At 40.5% G+C, this 16,744-nt stretch overlaps 1 protein-coding gene across 2 annotated transcripts; it reads right to left on the reverse strand.

Annotated features, from left to right (window-relative positions):
• Nucleotides 1-1,492: 1,492 nt before the first annotated feature.
• KCNRG (potassium channel regulator) lies at nt 1,493-16,715 on the reverse strand. 2 transcript variants are annotated; one of them, XM_075128348.1, is made up of 3 exons: nt 14,609-16,715; nt 14,433-14,530; nt 1,493-10,501 (listed from the first exon to the last, which is right to left on the reverse strand). In XM_075128348.1, exons 1-3 carry the CDS (start codon nt 15,104-15,106, stop codon nt 10,249-10,251), a joined length of 849 nt encoding a protein of 282 aa, XP_074984449.1. In that variant the 5' UTR covers nt 15,107-16,715; the 3' UTR covers nt 1,493-10,248. The 2 variants fall into 2 exon arrangements, with proteins under 2 accessions (XP_074984449.1, XP_048705441.2); XM_048849484.2 differs by having other exon boundaries at nt 14,433-16,715.
• Nucleotides 16,716-16,744: the final 29 nt, after the last annotated feature.

The raw sequence follows: 16,744 nt of genomic DNA on the forward strand, positions 1-16,744 counted from the left end.
CACCTTCTGCATGCTCTCTGTGCCAGTGGGGACTTGCAATCTTCCTCCCCAAATAGTGCTGCAGTAGGATTGATGGGGGCTATTCTGGGCAAAGGAAATGGCAAACAACCTTGTGTGGGCAAGGATTACAATTTCTTTCTACTCTGTAGAGTGCCTAGTTACTCTGATTCTTTATTTCCTAATCCACAATTAGACTGCTCCATAACTTGTGGTTATTTGTTTTCCTTAATGTTATCATGGAAAATCCAAGTAATCTGTGTTCCTTTCAAATATTTTTAAAAAGTTAGAAAGCACAGTTTACCCTGGAATCTGTGATGCTATTACCCCATCCACTTATACTTATCCTGCACATTACCCTATTGTTAAAAATATTCTCAATCAATTTCCTCAGAAACTGTGGTGTGACTCTGGTCTACAGTGAAGGTGACCTTTACGTTCTCTTCTGAGGATGGTTAACTATGAACAATTGTCCAATCTTGAGGAATATTTGGTGTTCTTAGGGATAATTGAAAAATCTTTATCATGGTCTCCACGTTTTCACATTTTATTTCTTTCAGAGCTCTTGGATAAATAGCATGTACTCCTGGAGATTTACTGCACTTGAGTTTCTCAAGCTGCCCATAACCTCTTCCTTAGAGACCTCCAGGTCTGTTAAAGCTATACTCTAATTTCCCGTAAAACATGCCCTTGGGATATTAATTTCTCTATTGCCTTCTATATTAAAAACAAATGAATTATTTGCATTAAACTTCTGTATAACTTTTCCATTCTCTTTCATTTCCCCCTTTGGTACTATATAGGACCTAAGGATAGACAAAAAGCTTTCTTGAATGAAACGTCTTTAAAAAAATCTATTATTTTCTTTAATATCTTTGGTTATTTGTTCTTCATATTGTATATTTTCCCTTTTAATTCCTGGGTCCAATTTCTAGGTTTGACTAGGGCAAAAAGAAACATTTCTTCACTTCCACACGAGAATGAAGCATGATGTGGATGAAAATTATTCATATAGTGCCTGTTATTAAACGTTGAATGGGTAGCTCTGAATAAAGGTAAGGTTGCACAACACTTTCCATTATAAGACGACCCTTATTTCAGTGGTTTGTAACATTGTTAAACTTTAACCAGTCAGGCTGAAGTTTCCCATGTTGGGTGTCTGTCTCTGACTGAATTTTTATTTTAAAGTTTCTGCAAAACAGTTCAGCCATTTCCAATAATAAGATTAGAGGAAAATATTTTGTTTTGAGTGCCACAGTTACTGGTCTAACTGCACCTCTGATGCCTCCTGGTCTCTTCGAGTGCACCCACTCTCAGGTCTCAGGCCTCACATCACCACCTTTCTTGGGACAGAATCATACAATTCTCCCACTCTCAGATTGAGTCCTGGCTACAATCCCCTGTGATTACCTCCGGAGGTCTAACAGACTCAGACCCTTCAGTTCTGTTCACTCCAAGAGCATGACAGTAGTAATCAGTAGCTAGGAAGCCTTCGTAAAGCAGAGTATTATTTATTAGAAAAAAAGCATTTCAAATAAAACACATTTTAGAAACAATAAACCAGTCTATACCCATGCCTGATTTTCCCTTTGGCTTACTGTTCCCTGGATCTGGGAAAGCCCAGCTTCTTCAGGCTCCCTCCATAGAGACTCTCCCTGCATCAGACTGTCTCCCTGGTCAGTCTTGGACAACTGACCACTGTTCTTCTCCTGAGAAGGGCTTTTTAACTGTTCAGTGTTCTTTTGATCTCTAGGAACACAGCTTTGGTAAAACAAGGCTTGCAACTTGTTAGAGACAAGATCCAGGATCCTTGAAGCTAACAGGTTATCCCATTGTCTTTCAAGTGTATGCGTGGATGCTTCCATCTGGTAAGCCATTGTGTTCCTTCATGCACAGACCCCATGGAATTAAAGTATTATGGGCATATAATAAACATTCAACTACCCCCAAAATAAGTTAGAACAATACAGTCATACACAAAGTTTTAATATCCTACCATAGTTACACAGTAACTTTATCTCACTAATCATCTCACATACACTGTTCATAAAATTATTACATCTCAGGGATGTGCCTTGTTATGTTCCTGTCAAAATCTGGCCAAGCTGTAAACCTCCGAAAAATCTCAATGTGCACATACTCAGTAGAGACCATTTAGAGTTTCGTGGCTAAATTATCTGGATTCCATCCTCACTGAGCAGGCTCCTTCCCCTGAGGGTTCCTTGACCTAAATACTGAACAGGCTGTGCATGCACCTTTCCCACAGAGTGACTGAGCATGTTGCATCCTGGGCCTAGGGGGGCTCAAGTAGATTTTCCTTGCAATTCCTCCTCCTGGCTGCCAAGGGCCACTGTGGTGTCAGACCGTGTGTCATAATCTGGGATTTAAGTGATCAGACCTCATGGTCAGAGTTGTTGTGGTCAGAAACCAGAGGTCAAAGACAAGAATCCTGAGTCAAGCCAAGGGTCAGAGCTGGAATCAGGGTCTGGAATCCAAACCAAGGGTAGAGTTGGAGTCAGTAGCCAGAGGTGGATCATAGAACTCGGGATCTGGAACAAGGCAGGAGGACAGGCACCAGGAACAGGACAGGAAGGCAGGAATCAGGAATGAGGCAGGGCTTAGGAGTCAGGTGAGAAGAAAGGGTCCAATGTAGCAGCCAGCCAGAGATTTACTTGGTTGGTTAGATGACTGCCTGTTCCTCCTTCTGGCTTAAATAGTGAGTTTGAGCCAATTGGAGAGGCTGAATGTCTCTTCCTGTTGGAGCTTTTGTGGCCAGTGCCAGGGAGAGCTTGAGTCCATCATCTCATACTCCGTGCCCAGTACCAGCAAGCTCCTAGGTGGTGGCTGTGGTCTGAGCACTGTTTGAGTTCCTTGGGTTTGAGACTTGCAATCCTTCAATGTTCACATACTGTAATGAAGATCAAAGAGACGGACTCTCGTGTGCTCTCAATTCTCCCCCAGGTGGCTCCCAGGCAGCAGAGGAGGAAGCAATCTGACTAAAATACAGGGAAGTTATAGGAGCCAAGGGGTAGGGAATAGGGGAAGGGAACAGGAGTTGGTGGGGAGTGAATGGAAGAGGAGGAGCTGGGAGCATTATAAGCACAGAAGGGGAGTAAGGCATTTAGAGAGAGGGGGCTGGATGGGAGGATGGATGCAGGAGCAGCTAGCACAATGTAGCTAGGTCCACTATAATATCGTTCTCTATTTACACTCTTTACATAGACTCTGCCCTCTTTTCTATTTTTAGCCTTTGCCTGTTTACCTCCTTATAGTAATTTTTAGGCAGCTTCTCCGGGAGAATGGAGAAGAACAATGTGCACATCCCTGTTTACACAGCACTCCCTTCCCACAGGCTGACTTATGGACTCTTCCCGCATCTGAGAACAGAGGCACCAGAGAGGCAGCTGCCACCCACCGTGTCTCCAATAGAAGAGTGAGATCACCTTCCCAGGCAGATCCCTGGGATCCTTCCGCTAGCACCTTTCCTACCATTCCATCAATAGCGGTGGTGTTACCCCTCGGAGCGGGTTGCGGGTGTCAGGAGATAGCCCAAAGAAAGGTGCAGAAATGAGAGAAGGAACAAGAATCAGTAAAGCTTTGCCACTAAATGTAATATCATGAAATTACTGTCCCAGGGTTGATAGTCTATTTTTATTACATTTTTATTTTTGCTACTACTGGCTATAAAATATAAAATTGTTGGAGGCTGTGGTTTTCAAAGGAGCTTCAGGGAAGTAGGCTTCAGACTCCTGTTGAATTTCAGTGGGAATTAGGTGCCTATCTCCCTTTTGAAAATCCCAACCATAGTGTTTTTAATCTCTTGTATTTTGTCATAATTGTGATGCAATAGGTAGTGTTGCAGTGCTTAATCCTTCAGCAGTTTAGGCAGACAGCCAGCACTTGACTTACTTCATTTTGATAACCAGTTATTTGGAGAGGTGAAAATGCAGATGAGTTCCCTGTAGTAGGCTCACACATTGCTGTTTCCAGCATTTCTGAGGATTTACTTTGGGAATGAGATCTATCTTGTTCCACTAGAAGGAAGTTACCTACTGAGTGAACCGTCACATTACAGCGGTAGCAATGGAAGAGCCAGGGGAAGAATTGTATACACAAGACGGTAGTCTTATAGCAAATAATTTGGGGGTTATACTGCAGCTGAAATGTTGTCATGCTCTAGAAAAGTGACATTTGTTTTTTTTAGACAGAAGTCGATTTAGTCTATATTTCATGTGAGGACTGATCATTCATATCCCACACAATCATTTGAAAACATACACGGCTCTAGGCCTTTCTGCAATCAGCGCCAAACTACTCTAGTTAATGTTGGTAGATCCATTTACTAGTCACTACGTGGTATTCTCTAATTGAGGCCTACCTACTGCAGGAGGCTGGGCAGAAGAAGCAGTGTCAAAGGATGGGACAACTTTCAGGGCTACCATAACCAACAGACCTTCAAAAACAAACAGCTGGTCTGCTAGGTCCTACTTCTTTATTTTATGTGACTTATTATATTGTTGATACAAAGTTTAGTGGGCTGCTGAAGATTCACAGGGATCAAAGCCCCAGTACATATTCCCTTGCCCCTGTAGTGGTTTCTGAGGACATAAAATTTATACACAGCCCTCACAGAGGAGCATTCTCTATCATCACTTTGATTTGGTCTTTTATTTTAGGAGTTCTCAAACTGTGGGTTGCATCACAACCCCATTTTAATGCGGTCGCAAAGGCTGGTGTTAGACTTGCTGGGGTCCAGGGCCTAAGCCCCACCGCCCGGGGCTGAAGCCGAAGCCTCACCACACAGGATAACGATTACATGCCCCCCAGCCAGGGCACTAGCCTTTGGCCCCCAGCTTTGGCCCCCCCGCCCAGTGGTGGAGCTCGGGCTTCGGTTCCCCCCTCCTGGGGTCATGTAGTAATTTGTGTTGTCAGAAGGGGGTCACAGTGCAATGAAGTTTGAGAGCTGCTGTTTTATATGCTTGGCTTCAGCAGCATCTAGTGGGAACAGATCAATACAACATTTGGTGGAGAGTTGGATTTCCTTAGGATGGACTGAAATTTGATTGTAGGTGTTCATTGTTGGGGGGGGGGGGGCTGAAGGGGGGGGAAATTAATAAAAATAAAGCTGTGCAGCTGCACTAGGTCAGCACAAACCAGGAACAAAGCCGAAGAGGCAGGGAGAAGGTGGCTTGTGGGTGGTCGAGCGGCTGCTACCCACTTAACATTCGATACCACTTTCCAGCAACTGGGGTGTAAATCTCCTTGACAATTTTACAAAGCTAACCAGGCATTACTATGATCTAAGAATAGACTTCTAATTCGCAGCTCGCACTTACATCTAAAAGCAAAATCCATACTGGACCAGAAGAGTACTTCTCAGCTAGCCTGTACGGCATATACCACAGCTGCGTCCATTTCAAGGACAGATCAAGCCCTGCTCACCCCCCACTGTGATTAAATTCCTTTTCAGCACTTTAGATTGAAACTAAGCAAAATACAGTATAAAGGGAAAGTCTATTGCAGAAGAAAGCTTCCTCCAACTCTAGTACCTAGAAACATGATGTTCCAACCGCTCTTTGCATGTGTGCAGGAGAGGAGATAGGAAGCAATCATCATGGTATCATTCTTTCACCCAGCATGTGTTAAATAGTCACATACCAGAACATGGCCTGGTATTCTTCATTGTTTTCTTATGCAGTTCAAGTATGCTAGCAAGAACTGTACAAAGAGTGGTAGTTTTTCATTAGCATGGCAAATAAACCAGCTGATTTGTCTTTTCTTTCTCCCAACTCAAGCAAAATCTTTATTTAAAAATCCATTTTAACTAATTAATAAGTAGCACACGCACAGAGCACAAGATATTCAAGACTGCAGTTTTCTTAATTCCTGAAGGGCTTTCATTCTTTATCCAGTATCTACAAAGCTATCACTAGAGATACAAAATACCTTATAGTACAGACTCTCCCAAGTTAGCGTCAGCAGCTTATTGTATATTAAAGTTGGAAATAGACCACCGCATCTCACAAAAGATGAAAAATAAATCTTTAAAAGACCCCCCCCCCCCCCAGAGCTGTAAAGGAGTTTAACAGTTTTTTTTAAAAGAACGAGAATATACCACTAAAGATCCACCCTTGTAAAGTGGGATAATACTACCCTACTTGACAAGGGCATCAAAAGCTTAAAATATTGATAAAGCCCTTTGAGAGCCTTGCATAAAAAGTGCTAGACAAGTTCCAGTTATAAAGAAAAGATAGAAGCAGTGATTGAAAAAAGGAAAGAAGATAGTCTAGCCAATGTGTTCCTTATGCATTTGCTTTTTGCAGATCTAATAGCCAGTCATTAATGCTTTTCAGAGGGATTTACTATTTCTCTAATGAAACCACAGAAGAATACGGAGGGCAGATTACACTAAAAACAGAAGGCAGTCTCGTATTTCAGGTCTGGTTTCCTTTATATCCAGTAATCCCTTGTTTAAAAAAAGGCAGAGGCAAAAAAAACTACTTCATCAACACTCAGGGCTTGTCTACATTACCTGCCAGATTGGCAGGCAGCAATCGATCCAGCAGGGGTCCATTTATCACATCTAGTGCCGAGCGCTCTCCCGTCGATTCCGGTACTCCACCAGAACAAGAAGCACAAGTGGAGTCGACGGGAGAGCGTCAGCTGTCGACTTGCCACAGTGAAGACACCGCAGTAAGTAGATCTAAATACGTCGACTTCAGCTACACTATTCACGTAGCTGAAGTTGCGTATCTTAGATGGACAGCACGCGGTAGTGTAGACAAGCCCTCAGACATGACTGCAGGGACACCTCAGGTCTGCAGATACACCATACATGTTACTGAATACCAAAATTTAGGGCAGTCTACAACTCATTTGCTATATTTAGAGGAGAACTGCCGGGGGGTGGCGGGGGAGAGAGAAAGTGTTAGTAACTTAAACCAAACCCCTTCTATGCATTATGATGCTCACCTCAAGACGACTTATTGACATTACTATGAGGGGGGAAAAAACCTTATTTGCTGTGACCAAAAGATCCGTTTAAATATGGACCATCTCCTAGGACTGGAGAGGGGAGAAGAGTAGATGAAGCCAGTGGCTACAAACTCCAATTTTAAAACAACAAAATGGAGTAGCTCAAATATGACAAAAATCTATTCACATTTACTTAAAGAGAGAGAGAAGATGGGACTGCTGAAACTCAGGAGACCAAGGTTCTATTCCTAGCTCTGATGCATATGACAGGTTGGCCAACTTTCACACTGTGGTTCTACTCGGAAAAGTGACAGTAGGAATTCTATTGTGCTGTGCCATTGTTTATTCTCACCAAGATTTCTTTAAGGAAGAACTCAGTTTACAAGTAAGCATGTTTTTTCTGGCTAGCAGGTTTACCAAGGCACCCAGTCTCAGTCAACCAGGCTTCTTCCCTTCCTACACACCAGCACCCTTCATGAAGGTTTTGCAGGCCGAATGAGACCTTCACTTATACCTGTGCAATCACAATCTATAGGACTGCCCCAATGTAACCAACTGGAACCGTGTAAACAATTCTGTCAACAGTGCACCTGAAAAAAAAAACAAACCATACATAACTCAGCTACACTCTCTGCAGCAGCATCGGTTTGGCACTGAAAGGAGTAGAGCAGTAAAAATTTCACTAATGTAAGACAACTGAAAACACTCTGTGATTCAGCATTACCCTGCACCCTGTGTAGCCATTCACACTTGCAGATTGAGTGTAGAAAACTATCATTCTGAATTGGTAACACCCACTTTGCATTGGTGTAATAGACCACAAAGGGTGCAGGGCAATGGTGATTCACACCAACAGGGAGCTGTTGCAGCAAGAAGGTGCCATTTTATAGTAACTTGTCAGTGAAGTGCACTTTCACCTCTGCCTCAAGTTACTACAGACATTTAGTCACAGCCTCAAGCTAGCCCTGTGTTAAAATATTTTTAGCCTGACCACGTGCACTATCACTTTTTGTACATATGCTTTCCATTGAAGTAGCCATCTTAGTGCAAAATAGTCTTCAAAAGCTAAGGTCGTCTACCTCTAAGTACATACAGGATAGAAAACTGGGTTAGACACTTTTTGGCTAAAACACCTGTGTTTCAAATATGCATTTTCCTTTTATATCACACACACACACACACACACACAGGTTTTTAAGCAACCATCAGTAAGAACCCTGAATAACAAAATTTGGTGTAAAAAGGAGTACTTGTGGCACCTTAGAGACTAACCAATTTATTTGAGCATAAGCTTTTGTGAGCTACAGCTCACTTCACTTAAATAGCCACAGGACCCAGAAACATTGAGAATTATTAGCCCAGCAGGAATTGCACTAGTAAAATATTTGTTAAAATACTTTAAAATGATCAGCTTGGACTATGGAAAGTGGATCAAGACAACAGATAATCCATTAGAAGGGAGAAAGTACTTTTAAAAAGTTTCATCTCTTGGATTTTTTTTTTTTAATTTCAATATGATTAAGAATGAAAATAAAACATTATCAGGATTTCTGCAGTATGTGAATCAACACAATATTTTCCATTACAAAAGCTTATTAAAAGTTAGTCAGTCTACACTTCATTGTTGTTTATCAGGTATTGTTTTAGTTATAGATCTTAGGTACAGTCTTAAGTCCATTTTCTTTCTTTGCCCATTAAGGGGGTTGTCATGTACATCTGCATTTCTTACTGTCATTGATTGTCTTCTTGACTGGAGACGTTCATGGTAACTTTTATAAAAATTCAATACTAGGAAGCCACATAGATGCAAACATCCAAAATGGTCTTTGATTTCTTGGCAACTCAGTAATGTCTCCTTAATAGTAAAAAGAAAAGGAGTACTTGTGGCACCTTAGAGACTAACAAATTTATTTGAGCATAAGCTTTCATGAGCTGTAGCTCACTTCATCGGATGCAACTTATGCTCAAATAAATTTGTTAGTCTCTAAGGTGCCACAAGTACTCTTTTTCTTTTTGTGAATACAGACTAACGCGGCTGCTACTCTGAAACCTGTCCTTAATAGTAGTGATCTATTGGGCCAGATCCTGTCCCAACCTCCTTTGTACCATCCAAAAGTTGCCATTAATAGGCCTAACCAGAGTAGGGGAAATCCTTAATTGGCAGAGTCCACCACTATACCACCCTTTCCTGGCATAGTCACACACCTCAAGGACAAAGAGATGGATCCAGAACCTGCTACACTCCCACATTCCTAGAACTGCTACAAACCAGAGTAATTTAAGAGTAGTCAAGAGGCTACTCTAATTTCTGGTTCAGGCCAGTCTGGCACTGCAGTGTGACCATGTCTTAAAGTCACCTTTGCCAGCCTTCATCCTAGCTGTTTTTCACATTTGGCAAGTGCTGAAAAGTTCTTTGAACTATTTTAGTTGAATTCCAGCCTATTTGTTTCTTCTGAAGAACAATTCAGTCTTTTCTTTATTTTTGTAATTGGGACACTACTAATTAACTGACCTTTCATGAGAGCCTGCCATGCACTGCATAGCAGATCTTTTTTAATATTACATTTATCAAGTTCGGAGCATTGAGGGACAGTTTAATAGGTTCTTTTCTTGAGGGATCCTGCAAGAGGAGAGAATACACTAAACTAATGGTGGTTTCATAGATAAAAAGAGTGGGACAGGGCATATCTGTGATATTTTCACAATGCTGCTTTCACCTAATTGAAAGATTGTGTCTGTAGTTTTTGCTTGCAGAAACAGTATGTCATCATTCAAATTCAGATTTCTCCAGCCATCTATAAAACCTTCTAAAGGAAGGTGAAGAGAAGGCTCTATGGGCCCTGTTTATTACTACTTCACTTGCTGTTGTCATATTTAAAGTCGCCTTGGTGGTATTCTGCAATGAGTGCAAGAACGTTTATTTAGGGACTCCCTTTATTCCCCAAATGGTTCATTTTTTCCATTATGCCGATCTCAGTTTTGGAAATTGTCTTGCACATGTTTAACTGCTTGATTCTGGACTACATATTCAATATTGCATCAGTATTCTCCCTTGCTCCAGAAAAGGGTTAATAGAGAAAAAACAAGAACTTGGCTTCTCTGTTAAATGACTGCAGGAAAAGGAGGGAAACTGATTTTTTGAGAAATTTATAAAAATTGACAGTTGTTACCACCCTCCATAGTTGCAATTTCAAATAAAAAAGAAATAGTGGGGTTAGTAGTGTCTACACGTGTCTCTTCCCAGATTCAAAAGGATAGGTAGTAAAGAAACAGGTTTCATTTCTGCGTGTGCATCGGAGTTAACTTCATCTGTGCACCACCAGGGCTTTCTGGGCTTTGGTTGGCAGTGAGAAAAAGGGTTTCTGGCCTCTTCATCCTTTCAAAACTGTAGCATTCAACTTTTTCTTCAGCGGAGACTGTTCTGGTGCTTACAAGGTGAAATCCTTCTCTAAGTAACGTGTCAACCAGTAGGCCTAGTACGTTAGTTCCATTAATCAGCTTTCTATGATCAGGTTTTATAGAGACGTACCTAGAGAAAAAGAAAAGTGTGATTGCGAGTTAACATCCTTCTTGGAGGATGACACCATTTATGTAACAGGGCCAAATTCTCAACTGATGTAAATCAGCATGACTCCCATTGACTGCAACAGAGCTGCACTGATTTACACTAGCCAAGAATCTAGATTAGTTTTAGGGCTGTCGCGTGATTTAATTGCAATTAATTGCACTGTTAAACAATAATAGAATAACATTTCAGGTTTTTTTTGATGTTTTCTACATTTTCAAATATATTGATTTCAATTACAACACAGAATACAAAATGCACAGTGCTCACTTTATATTTATTTTTTATTACAAGTATTTGCACTGTAAAAAAACCAAGAGATAGTATTTTTCAATTCAGCTAATACAAGTACAGTAATGCAATCTCTTTATCATGAAAGTTGAACTTACAACTGTAGAATTATGCACCAAAAAAAACTGCATTCAAAAATAAAACAATGTAAAATTTTAGAGCCTGCAAGTCCACTCCCAGTCCTACTACTTGTTCAGCCAATTGCTTAGACAAACAAGTTTGTTTACATTTGCGGAAGATAATGCTGCCTGCTTATTGTTCACAGTGTCACCTGAAAGTGAGAACAGGCATTCACATGGTACTGTTGTAGCTGGCGTTGCAAGGTATTTACGTGCCAGATGCGCTAAAGATTCGTATGTCCCTTAATGCTTCGAGCACCATTCCAGAGGACATGCGTCCATGCTGATGACGGGTTCTGCTCAATAACAATCCAAAGCAGTGTAGACCGACACATGTTCATTTTCATTATGAATCAGATGCCACCAGCAGAAAGTTGATTTTCTTTTTTGGTGGTTCGGGTTCTGTAGTTTCTGTATCAGAGTTTTGCTCTTTTAAGACTTCTGAAAGCATGCTCCACACCTCGTCCCTCTCAGATTTTGAAAGGCACTTCAGATTCTTAAACCTTAGGTCGAGTGCTGTAGCTATCTTTAGAATTCTCTCATTGGTACCTTCTTTGTGTTTTGTCAAATCTGCTGTCAAAGTGTTCTTAAAACGAACATGTGCTGGGTCATCATCCGAGGCTGCTATAACATGAAATATATGGCAGAATGCAGGTAAAACAGAGCAGGAGACATACAATTCTCCCCCAAGGAGTTCAGTCACAAATTTAATGAACACATTTTTTTTTTTTTAAAACAAGTGTCATCAGCATGGAAGCTTGTCCTCTGGAATGGTGGCTGAAGCATGAAGGGGCATACAAATGTTTAGCCTATCTGGCCCATAAATACCTTGCAATGCCAGCTAAAAAAGTGCAATGCAAATGCCTGTTCTCACTTTCTGGTGACATTGTAAATAAAGAGAGGGCAGCATTATCTCCTGAAAATGTAAAGAAACTTGTTTGTCTTAGCAATTGGCTGAACAAGAAGTAGGACAGAGTGGACTTAGATTGCACTACAGTACTTTTAGGAGGTGAACTGAAAAATACAATTTCTTTTGTGTATCATTTTTACAGTGCAAATATTTATCATCAAAAATAACATGCACTTTGATTTCAATTACAAACACAGAATACAATATATATGAAAATGTAGAAAAACATCCAAAAATATTTAATAAATTTCAATTGGTATTCTATTAACAGTGCGATTAAAACTGTAATTAATCACAACTAATTTTTGAGTTAATCATGTGAGTTCACTGTGATTAATCAACAGCTCTACTTTGTTTTCTAAATATATTGATTCTTTACCTCATTACAAGCACAGCTATTTCTTTCAGTTTAACCAATGATATTTTTACAGAATAGACACTTTGTTTTTCCACTATGAAGTTCACTTTTTCCTTACAAGTGATTGTAACAACTCTTAAATTTTGTATAAGCGTTCTGTCAGTCATTTCCCCTCCATTAAATTAATGTACAGCAGTTTCTCAGATAAGAAGAGTCAAACTGGTGCAAAGTCAGCAGAACTGCGTTCATTTACATAGCAGCACTCCTCATTACAAAGCACCTCTCCGTACTAACAGGGAAGTTTACTGGTCGTTTGCCTTCCACAGCAGCTTTTTTTAGTTACAATTATGAACTTTATTTGCAACTAAAGTAAACTGATTTTACTTGGAATAAAGTACAGAAGGTTTAAAAATTCATCCAGACACCTCAAGGAACAAAAGCCATGTAAAAATATGGTTAGAAAGTAGCATAAACTAATAGGCAGAATTGCTCCATAGTTCATGAAAAAAGTACAAAGGTCCACAAGAAGCACTAAAAGGTAAAGATTCCATACAACCACAAAGGATTGATGAGAGATAAGTTTGTAAGATTTTTCCTCTGCAGTTCAACAGAAAAGTGTAGCTTGATTAATCAAAGTCAGAAAAGAGGTTATGACAGACTACATCTCACTGTTTTTAAGTTGCCATAACCTACATTGATGCACAGTTAGTCCAATAAGCTATAAGTTATATACCATTTAAGTGCCATCTTATATGTTCTACGTGAGAAAGCCCAGAATGAGCTTCTTACAATTATTCAGCTAAAGAAAGTCAAAATGATAAAGATAAACCCTACTGAATTTTTTAAATCCAGCATTCTCTTAATTGTTTAATTTATATATTTCAAGAGAGAATAACCCTACTGGAACTATTCCAGTGAAGTGTCCATAAAAAATCCAGGCATTCCAAGAGCCCCAGACGATAAACTAGGTTATCTTTTCCTGTATGGAGACAAATTCCAACTGTATAATAAAGCCACTCTTTAGAGCTTCTAAAAGCATTATAAACTATGTAACTAGAGCCTGTTATGGCTAGCATAGAGGTCACTGATTTCCCACTGAAAAAATCAATGGCAAGAGGACCAAGCTCTTAAGCCCCCACTCTCCCGCCAAACTCGTGTAGTGTATACAATTTATATTCTTCAAAACAAAAACCCACATCTATAGTTAAGGAACAAGGAAAGTCCATTATCTTAACTCCACCTTTGTTTTCCATCCCCACTTCCATCATTCTGTTCTCCCCTTCTCCAAAATGAAATCTACGGGGTGCATTTGTAGCCATTTTAATTATCTTCCCCTCCTCCCTTCCCCAGCTTATTCCACATTTATCTGGGAAAACTTTCCCACAAGAACTTTATCCAATTTATTCCTAGTTTTCCCAGTTTGTAGGTTACAAGCATTATGGATGCTTATGCGCACAAGGGAATGGCATGTGTGACAAAACTCATTTTATAATTTTCTAAACTTGTATTAGCCCACATTCAGACTTAGCAACCTCACTAATGAGAGAGATCAGCTTCCTTCTTTCCTCAGAAAAAAGAAAGGTACCCTGCATGCTCTGAGTTAAACATCTCAAAGGAGAGGTGGTTAAGATAAAGTATTTTCTACCATTACTAATCAGTTCAGCCAATTAGGAACATATTCAGTGATTGCCCATTATTACTTCAGACAACTCACAGACTTTGTTTTCAGTTATCAAACATTCTGCCTACTACAGAAGAAGTGAACCCTTTCGGATATGTCATTTGGCTGACAGAACACCGAGGCAGTTACATATGGGACAAACAGCAGGATCTATCTAGGCAGAGAATCAAGAGCACAAAAATATTACTGCTGGCAAGTGGTTCTTCTCCTGTATTTTAATTTTGCATTTTCCAATGGCTTCTCGGTGTGACTCAGCCATCCCACTGGACAGACACATCAGAAATATAGAAAGAGCAAAAAGGTGAGAGGAAGGTCAAATGAATTAGGAGAATAAGATGTTTTCAAAAAGCCATTAAAAAAGTTAAGGAAACTTACAAGTTAGATCAGTATAACAGGAGTTAAATCAGTCACCTCTTGGCATTGAACCAGCAATTGATTATCCCATGATCTCATCACAGTGTAGCAAATTGCATGTATTTTATGAAGTAGAAGTCTTGGAATTATTTCAAGAAAGAAAAGCCACACAAGGTGAATACCTTGCCACTAACTGGTCACCAGCAGAATAGTCAGTGCCACATTGAAAAACCAGGTCATGATGAGAAGGTCTCTCCAAAGGAAGTGGAGTGAGGAGCTTCTGAGAAGGGAAAGGATTATTATTCCAGTTCTGTCTCAAGGACTGCTCTGTAAACATAGTGACCCATCCAGCCAGTACCTCAATAGTGTTGCTGCAAGAGCCAAAGACTCGAAAAAAGGCCTGAGTTTCCTGGAGCAAGAATCGCACTTCCAAGATCTCTGGTCTCGGCTTCAGCAAGTTTTCCTGGCTCAGGAGATCAGCCAGGGAGTGGAGCTCATAGAAGTCCGCTTCTCTTTGCAGCCTCTGATAGTCTGAAAAGTCAGTGGGCAGAGAAAGCTGGAGTGTCCTCAAAAAATCTAGGATGTAATTAAACAAAGTTCCATCTCTGTCCACAAAGAATTGTCCATTCACCAGCCTGAATTCGTGGTCATTGCTATTCAACATCCGTGCTAACCTGGACTCTGGGAACCTCCGCAGGGTGGAAGCCCATGTTGTAAATTTTGAGCCTCCCACATTCAAAATGGCCACTTCTTGATTGCTCATATTGTCTCTCCACCGATCAAGGTTAACACTGACCTTTGTCTTTCTAACCAGACTATTCCTAAACTGCAAATCAACTGGGACTGCAAGTACCATTCAGTAATCTTACTGTATGTTTGGGGTGAGGTGTGTAGCACCGTTAGGGTTCCCAGGCAACAAGAAGCATAAATACAATTAAAGATAGCTGTTTACAGGTCCTGGTTGCTTGGGAACTTGGACTCTTGAAACAAAAATAAAAAAATAAAAAATGAACAGCTTCCAAAGACTGTTGAAAAATGGTTGACTGACTCCAAGTTTTGAAAAATCCTGATAAAAACCAAGAACTATCCCCAAAAGCAAGACATTCAGTATAAATATTTGAGTTTTACAGCACCACAAGATGATTTCATTTCTATACCACTGTGGGTGACCCACTGCTAAAAGAAATGTTCAATGTACTTTAAGGCAACTCCACAATCATGCTCTGGAATGAACATTTCAGAGTAGTTGGAAGTGTATTTCACAAAATGTTTCTGATCTGAAAGGATTTGATTATTAATATGTTTGTATGAAATATCCATACAGAGATATGGTAATGATTTATTATTTCTTTCTATATTCAATTATCCTAGAGTTAAGTCATGAAACTCACTAAACTAATTCTTCCCAGGTGCACTGCAGCCAATGGAACGATACGGAGTAAGTCTATACTGGAATTGGAGGTGCAACTGCCACACGCGCCGACATACCCACACTAGCTTTAATTTAGCTAGTAGTGCTGAGAATAGCAAAGAATTCACAGCACCACAGGTTTCAGTTGAAGCTGTACAAGTCTGCCTGGGCCCCTGGATACATACTTGTATTGCCCATGCTGCCATGTCATCACTGCTATTTTTAAATGTGCTAGCTAGATTAAAGGTAGCACATGTATGCCAACCCATGCTCTAACGGCAGAGCAGAGAAAAGGAGCAGGACCTATCTCAGGGCTAAGGAGTTTCCTAACACAACAAGACAAGGCCAATGTTCATGGATGTGATTACACAGCAGGTTTACAGGCAGCACCCCATCTCTCCAACTGTTGAAGTTATGATTGACTGATGTGGGGAGGCAATGAAGAGACGCTCCCCCCTCCACCGGCCTCACATTGCTCGGAAGATTGTGTTTTTAGGGAGGTTTGCTTCCTGGCTGTTGAGCAGGGTGTTAACTGTCATTCTTTCACCTTAAAGCAGGCTCTGTTCTTACTTCCAACCACCACCACCAAGGGGAAGGGAATGGACAAAACTCCTTAGTCCATGCATTCACCATATAAGTACTTTACCCTCACTGCCACAATGAGATGCACTGTATCCCCAATTGTGAGCAGGTGGGTGCATTTCCCAATAGGAAGCTTAAATTCTTTACATTAGAGGCATTTTGTAGAAAGAGACAGAGTTGCAGGTGGCTTTTAAAAACAAACCATGAATCCAACATGAAGATAGCTCAATCCCTTGACAGGACTGGAGCTGGAAAAGCAACATTGCACAGCATATAAGAGCACCTTGCAGCTTGTTCTGCCCCACTCACTTCCACTTATTTCTCTTTCCTATTGCAATTTGTTCGAGACCACTGCCCTGAAGACTTTTTTAAACTAAACTATAATCAATAGCCAATGTATACATAGTACTGCTTATACCCAGGATGAGGAATCAGTGAAATTTAACATCTTCAGTTATGAAGAGATTCCGAAGAGTTAAAGTACCACTCTGTATTTTGCAA

The sequence above is a fragment of the Caretta caretta genome, chromosome 1 (genome assembly GCF_965140235.1).
Source record: "Caretta caretta isolate rCarCar2 chromosome 1, rCarCar1.hap1, whole genome shotgun sequence".
In the NCBI taxonomy this organism is placed as follows: Eukaryota; Metazoa; Chordata; order Testudines; family Cheloniidae; genus Caretta; species Caretta caretta.

Excerpts from the sequence above, each read along its gene's own strand:
- KCNRG (XM_048849484.2), bottom strand. The coding sequence starts at position 15,106 with ATGGTACTTGCAGTCCCAGTTGATTTGCAGTTTAGGAATAGTCTGGTT. Across the intron at positions 10,502-14,432 it reads GGTGACCAGTTAGTGGCAAG|GTACGTCTCTATAAAACCTG; the intron begins GTATTCACCTTG and ends CTTTTTCTCTAG.